Consider the following 7,385-nt stretch of genomic DNA (forward strand, 5'->3'; position numbering starts at 1 on the left):
CTGGTGCTTAACGGGGACAGACTTTCAGTTTGGGAAGACGGAACAGTAAACTCTGTTATGTATATTTTACCACAATAAAAAACTTTTATCCAAAAATGCCGGCACCGAATAGAGCCTTGAAGTTCACTTTTCACCAACAGCAACATTCTGTTCTATTTGATATGGGCAGTCTCCCTTGGACCCTAGGCCTCCCACAACCTGAGGCAGCCCGGCGGCCCCTCCTCCCCGGGTTTCGGTGCTGAGGCTGCCTTGAGGGCTGAGGGACCCCCTTCCTTAGGCTGGGGACACACCCCAATCTCACTCCACCAGGGAGTCCCACCTCTCAGCACATTCAAGTAATTGGGTTTTAAAAAATTATTTCGTGGGGTGCCTGGGTGGCTCAGTCAGTGAAAGCGTCTGCCTTCGGCTCAGGTCATGATCCCAGGGTCCTGGGATCGAGTCCCGCATTGGGCTCCCTGCTCAGCGGGGAGTCTGCTTCTCCCTCTCCCTCTGCTGCTCCCCCCCACTCATGTGTGCGCTCTCTCTCAAATAAATAAAAATAAAAAATTATTTTGTGGGGCGCCTGGGTGGCACAGCGGTTGGGCGTCTGCCTTCGGCTCAGGGCGTGATCCCGGCGTTATGGGATCGAGCCCCACGTCAGGCTCCTCTGCTGTGAGCCTGCTTCTTCCTCTCCCTCTCCCCCTGCTTGTGTTCCCTCTCTCGCTGGCTGTCTCTATCTCTGTCAAATAAATAAATAAACTCTTTAAAAAAAAAATTATTTTGTGTTTAAGTTTATTTCTCAAAAATAAAATCAGAAAGGCAGATACACTCCTCAAAATCTCATTATTCAGTTTAGGTTAAGTATTTGTTTGGGGCACTTTGGACATTTAAGAGTTGGGGAGCCAATGTGGCCAATGAGAAGATCTGGGGACCCGTCAGCACCCTAGACGACGACGGGAGTCTGACACCGAGGTGTGCAGCGTCAGGACACGTGCGTCCCCGTGTCTGGAAGTCCGAGGGCGCTGCCATCAGCACAAATCCCTCACAGCGATTACCCTCCGCGTCCTGACCGCCAGCTCGGCAGCCCGCTCACCCACCTCGGGTTCTCCACGGAAGCAACCGGGTCCTTCCCTCACCTGCGTCCGCACTGGCTAGCTGGGCGCTCCAGCGTTTGCCGACGCAACTACAACCACCGTTCTCCCCTCACAATGCTTAAAGCTTTGATCTTCCTTTAAGAAAAATAAAACTTCAACTTAAAAGCAGCAGGTCCCGCGTTTCTGCTCCAGCATCACAATTCCGGGCAGCTCACCTGTCCTGATGGCCTCCTCCAGCCTGTCGCACCGCTCTCCCTGGAGGAGTCGCTGGTAATAGCCGGGGTTCTGGTCCATCTGGGCCTGGGCTCCACTCACCCCCATCCAGACGCGGGCCCGGTGCTCGAGGGGCACGCCTTTCCGGATATAGCGCTTCACTGAAACGGACAGAAGGGGCTGCTTCAGGCGGACAGACACGCGGACAGACACGTGTTGCTTGGGCTCAGAAACCAGCAGAGGCCTTTGAGGCAGGGGCGCGGATTTCCGTGCTTTCAGGTCACTCCCCCCGCGTCCAACAGGCGAAGACTGGTACACACACGTCACAGACCCGCTCGCCGTCCCCACGCTGTGACAGGCAGGAACGTGACACAAGCAGCCCCGGGCCCTCCCTCGCCGCCAGCATGGACTGCGCCAGATGCTGCGGGCCGGGCCCCAAGTTCCAGGTCAGGGCCACGCAGGCCAGGATCCACACGCAGGAGGAGACACCAGGAAAGCTGGAGGGACAGAGGCCACGCGGAGTGAAGAGACAGAAGCAGGAAGAGGCCCTTGCTGGTCGGGGAGTCGGCAGCAGCGCAGTGAGGGTCAGAGGGACAGCTGTGGGCAGGGACAGAAGCTCAGGTGCAGTGTCCAGCCCTGGAGTGACAGGGAAACAGGGAACTGTGGTCAGAGGACGAGCGGGAGGAGGCCCAGCAGGTTTCGGGGCTGGGGTCTGTGTGGCCGTGCAGGCTGGCTGGGGCTCCAGCAGCAGGGGTCACTGTCCCGTTCTATACCTGATCTGTGTAAGTGGAGAACTACTGTGCTGGGGGAGAATATCTTTATCGATGACAAATATGTGAAAAAGTAACCATTAATTTTCTCCTGACCAGAGGAACATATAGGAAAAGAAGCCAGAAACCACAAGCTACCTCAATGAATCACTGATCTCCCAGGCAGATGGGAGAGATTGTGAGACCAACGCTCAAATGGATTACAGTAAGCCCGGGGCGCCAAATTATGCTTTTAATGACCTTAATTTAACTCTTAGAACAGCTCGTTTTCAAAGGAAATATTCAAAGCTTTGTGGTTTTCCTTTCACATTATATTTTAAGTATCACTCTTAAAAAAGAAATTCACTTTAAAAATATATAAAATTTTAAAAACTGACTTTAGGAAAAAATAAAAGGTCATACAATGAAAGAAGTTCCACAATCTGCTATAAGAAGAAAAAAATGTAAGGCAACAGCTGCCTTTAACGGAAAAACATTACAGGAGTAACGCACGGAACAGTCAAGACACACAGCCCGGAGACAGCCTAGCCTGTCCAGGTCCGGGCGGACCCACGCCCGAGCAGTGCCCCGCGTGAAGTCGCAGGAGGAGCGCTGAGCGCGCGGGGGGCCCACGAACAGACTCTGGTGCTGCTCCGTGAGGCCACAGAGAAGGAGAGAGTGTCTTTGCCGGCGTGGCAGCAGTGGCCACGTGGCAGCGGTGTCTGCGCGGCACCAGTGTCCGCGCGGCACCAGTGTCCGCGCCGCTGCGTGCTCGCTGCTCGGGAGCGGGGAGCAGAGGCTCGTGTGGTTCTCCCGCGCACCGAGCACTTTGTACCGAAGGAGCTGCCGATACGCGGCTGCCCGAGCAGCGGCCGCTCCCTGAGCTCAAGGGAGCCCAAACAGCGTGGCTCCAGTGGCCACAAACACACCACGTGGAACGTCCCCCACAAGCAGAAGCAACTGCCTTTTGACAAAGCTGCAAAGGAAACACACGCAGGCAGAGCGGTCTTTCCCACAAAGGCGGCGGAGCGGCCGGAGCCCTGGCCCGCAGCTGGTGGGAACGCACACTGCGAGGCCACCGGGGACGGTTGCAATTCCTTGCATGTCAGACACACAGTTCCCATGCGACCCAGCACCCCCACTCCTGGGCATTTCCCTAAGAGAAGCAAGCGCTTGTCAGGTTCCCGCCACAGCCTGCATGGACACGTTCGCCACGCTGGCCTGCACCACCTGCAGGTCCCCCGGCCGACACACGCATGCAGACCCCGTGGTCGCCGAAGACTGGAATGTTCCTCAGACCCAAAATCTGGGGCGAAAGCGGCACAAGGCGGAAGGAACGAGCCTCGATGGCCAGGGGCCATGTGGGGCCGCTCACGTGCCATCCTCAAAGGCCCCAGCTCACAGCGTGGGGAGGGACCGGGCAGCAGGAGGGGCTGTTTTCAGTCTTGCTGGAGTGACATGGGGCTCTGTGTGCTTGTCTAAACTCACAGAAGTATAAACAGGTAAGAGTGAATTTCCCTGCAAATTAATTTTTTTTTAATAGAAAGGGAAAAAAAAAGGCAAGTGCAAAATGCTTAAACCCCTCCTTCGAGTCAGACACTGGGCTCTGCGGGGACCCGCCAGCCCCATCCCGAGGTGAAGTCAGGCCAGGAGGCCAAGGCCACTGAGCTGTTGCCAGTTTCCAAGAACAAAGGCCTCTGCTACTTTTGTCATTGGTCACCTGGAGTTACAGTGTTTCTTCAGAAGAGAATGAAACCAGCTCACGTGTTCCCAGAGACTGACCTTCCCCGTTGGGGCTCGCCCGCCCGCTGCACCCCTGACCTCGGGAATGCCAGCAGCGCCTCTGTGAAGAAGGGGGACACCAGATGATTCACCTCCAACCGTCTGTCCCCACAAGTGAAGCGAATCCCTGTGTTTACTGGCATTTGCCTTTGAAGGTCTGTTTTTGCAACTTAATTCTAACTCAGATGGTGTTGATACTCTGAGCCACTAGGAAAGAGACGGGCAGCAGCAAAAGGCCCAGCAGCTCTTGCCCAGCAGACGCCCCTGGCGCCAGTGTGGGCGGGAGCCGGAGAAAGGATGACTGGCCAAGGCCGGGCTGAGTTTGTCCAACTGAGGTTTCCTAGATAGAGGGAAAGAAAGACACCGTCTTACAGTTCCCGGGGGTTATTTGCTATGGACGAAAAGAAAAAAGAGAAGGATAAAGCAGACCTTCGTCGTGTCCACAAATGGGCAGCCAAGCCGGAAGTCTGGGCTGCCCTCTGCAGACACGGCCGACACCAAGATCCGGAGGTCACTTCGTTACTGGTGACCCGAAGGTCGGCGTCCAGATGAAAGTCCTCCAAAACAGAGCACCACACAGCAGGATGAAGAAAACAAGACTCGGCCCCAGGATGGGACCAAAGGGGCGTGCAGGTGCGGCTGGAATCCCGGAGGCTCTGAACTGGCTCCCTGGCTGTGAACATGCACCTGCAGGTCCCATCGCACTGCTGCCACCACCGTCGCCTCCCTGGGATGCCACATGCCGGACTACACTGCGCTCCGCCTGGAGCCGGCGGGAGAACTGGATTCTCATTGTTGAAATGACTCCTGCACTCTTGCTCACGCCCGACAGCCACTAACAGGCTCCCCGCCCGTCACGCCAAGCGCCAGCATCACAGACCTGTACGAGCCCACACACCTCTCACAGATTGATCTGTGCCCCCGTTTCCTGAAGACAACAGGCCGCGAGCCCCCCTGACACTAACTGCCAGGCCCCAGGCTGCAGGCTCGTCAGGGATCAAACATTCCTGCTTCCAAACCTGCTATCCCGCTTATCCTCGTCACCACAATCACACACTTACATTACAGGAGTCAAAGAAACATTAAGGCAAAAAAGAAGTATCTCACTAAAACCAGCTTAAATCCTTAAAGGTGACAGATACCAGTGCTCAAAGAAAGCAGAAGCTAGAACAAGACAAACCCTTTGAGCCAGGTAAGAGAACTGAAAAGATGGGAAGGACGAGCATCTGGTACATTCTGTGTCTGGTTGTTCTCACTCCTGCCCAGCTTGGCGAGAAGAGATGCTAGAAAACAGACACAGGACGCGGAGTGTGGCTTCGGTAGGCGTGGCAGACCGTCAATCAGTGGGCCCACCTTGTTCAAAGGGAAGGATGGGACTCCCTAGAACCAAACGATAAAACCAAAGATAGAGGAAGATGAAGGCGTGTCTGTGTTTCACGTGAAAACACAAGCTTATGCGCGCACACATGTGACAGCGACGGCGCTTTCTCTGACCGCTGGGTCAGCAGTCCGGAGCCAGCCACGGTGGGCAGGAGGCCTTCTCCTGCGTTAAGACAAACTCCCGAGCCACGGGTGCCGCTGCATTTGCACGTGTGCGTGCTACCTGCTCACAGACACTCAGGGTGGTCCTCACAATCGCCTCGGCTTCACACAAGGGTCTGGGCCAGGAGAGGAACTCAGGGTCACTTTACATCTTTCACCACGATGAACGTGTTTTACCATGTACAGAAATCATGTTTACTTTATACACTTGTATTTTTTTAAGAACAAAAGACCAGTCAACTTTTAAGAATAAATGAAAAGGGAAACAAAAGCAGATAGAGCCAGTGGAAACACAGTAACACCGGGGTGACGCAGGGATGGCTGTTAGTGATCCCTCGATGGGCACACGGTGCGCTGGCCTCCAGGATCCACAGGGCAACACGGGATCAGCCTGAGCCCCTCCCGCCCCCCCCCCCCACCNCCCCCCCCACCGCAGACCTCCTGGAATGATGCCAGCTTACCTGGGTGCTTACCAAACCCTCACCCATCAGTAACAGATTCAACGAAGGGCCCCAGCAAGGGAGAGGCCCGTTGGTGGGGGGGCCCAATGTCAAGCAAGCACCTCCCTCCCCCACGAGCGCCGCCTCCCCAAAATCAACCCGCCTCCACCAACCCTCCTGTTCAACTGGGCTATGCACTGGGACCACTCTGGGCCCTGTTCACTAACCCCTTTACAAGCAAAGATTGATCTTGTCACCCCCTTGCTTAAAAACCCTCCTACAGGTGGCCTCTCTCTGCCAGGTCATGTGATGGAACCCTGGTTCCAAGTCCAGCACGCCCTCATTCCATCCCCAGTGCTGGTCACACGGCTCTGTCCCTGCAGCTCACCCCTTCTTCGTCATTCATGTCCTATTTCGGAAAGTCCCTTATCTTAACTCCTGGAAGCACACACCTACCAACGCCCGCAGCAACACCAGCAGGTTCCACCAGCCCTTTATGTGCAGCCAGGGGAACGGGGCAGGCAAACGCTTCATTCATTCATTTAACAAATATCGAAGCAATTATAGAGACCAACACCAGACCAGATATGCCCCAGTTACACAGACAGAGGGCAACAGAAGCAGGAGAGAGGGTAGGACTGTGTGGGTGTGTGGTGCAACAGGAAGGACCTGCCATCCCAGACAGGAGCTTGGGAGGGCCTCCTGGAGGCGGCATTCCAGTCAAAACCTGGAGGAGGGGAGAAGCCCATCCAGTCAAAACCTGGAGGAGGGGAGAAGCCCCGAGAGAGGCAGGTGCAGGCCAGGTGCTCCAGGCCAGGTGCTCCTGGGGAACAGGGAGGCGGCAGCAGGCCTGGACCCTAAGGGAAGCAGGGAGGAAGGGCTGCACTGCAGGTATGGGCCCAGGGAGAACCTTCCCTCACTCTCCTTCTGAGGAGCAGGAAAGCCGTCTTCTTGCCAGCCATCCCCCGCACCCCAGATCTGGTCCCCTGTTTGGAAGGAAGGCCGGGGTCCCCATCTCAAAGGGAGGGAAGGATCTCCTGCGCCTCACCAGAGCAAGTTCTAGCGAGTTGGAAGCTTTGCGCGGCCAGGTGGGGCTCAGGGAACCCGGGGCCTCTCCGCGGGCGTCTGCCCAGCGGACCAGGTTTCCCACTCACCTGTTCCACTTCTCTGTACACGACCACTCCCCTTCAGAAGTTTAGACCACTTTATTGCTCTTCTGGTGAGTATCACCAGGTAGGTGGAAAAAAACTCCTCATAAGCGGCATAATCGAAGTCTTCAGGCCTTTCAAACCCGTATGGATCAATCCTACAACCCATGAATAAAAACAACCTGTAAGCCCCAAATAAAGTTTCGCGCGCTCGTGCACCCCGTGGCCCTGCCCAGGGTTCCCGCGGGGACGAGGCCGCGAGCGCGCGTGGGGCCGGAGCGCAGCGGGGGACCCCGGCCCCACACCCACTCGCACCCCACACCCACCCGCACCCCACAACCCCAGGTCCCCATCCCGCTCCCCGCACCCCAGTCTGGGCGAGGCGCGCTCCGGCCCCCACGCGCCCACCTGGGGACCCGGTCCCGGGCGCGCCCCGCG

At 56.5% G+C, this 7,385-nt stretch overlaps 1 protein-coding gene across 1 annotated transcript in view; it reads right to left on the reverse strand.

The window, feature by feature from the left end:
- GRTP1 (growth hormone regulated TBC protein 1) overlaps positions 1-7,381 on the reverse strand; it is a gene marked incomplete at its 5' end in the record, with an annotated part of 26,190 nt that extends 18,809 nt beyond the window's left edge. Inside the window, 3 exons of the mRNA XM_034663816.1 lie at positions 1,289-1,447; positions 6,954-7,105; positions 7,356-7,381. Coding sequence (XP_034519707.1) covers positions 1,289-1,447; positions 6,954-7,105; positions 7,356-7,381 — 337 coding nt within the window. The remainder of the gene's footprint in view (positions 1-1,288; positions 1,448-6,953; positions 7,106-7,355) is intronic.
- Between the last annotated feature and the right edge of the window lie 4 nt (positions 7,382-7,385).

This window comes from Ailuropoda melanoleuca, chromosome 7 (genome assembly GCF_002007445.2).
Source record: "Ailuropoda melanoleuca isolate Jingjing chromosome 7, ASM200744v2, whole genome shotgun sequence".
Lineage (NCBI taxonomy): Eukaryota > Metazoa > Chordata > Mammalia > Carnivora > Ursidae > Ailuropoda > Ailuropoda melanoleuca.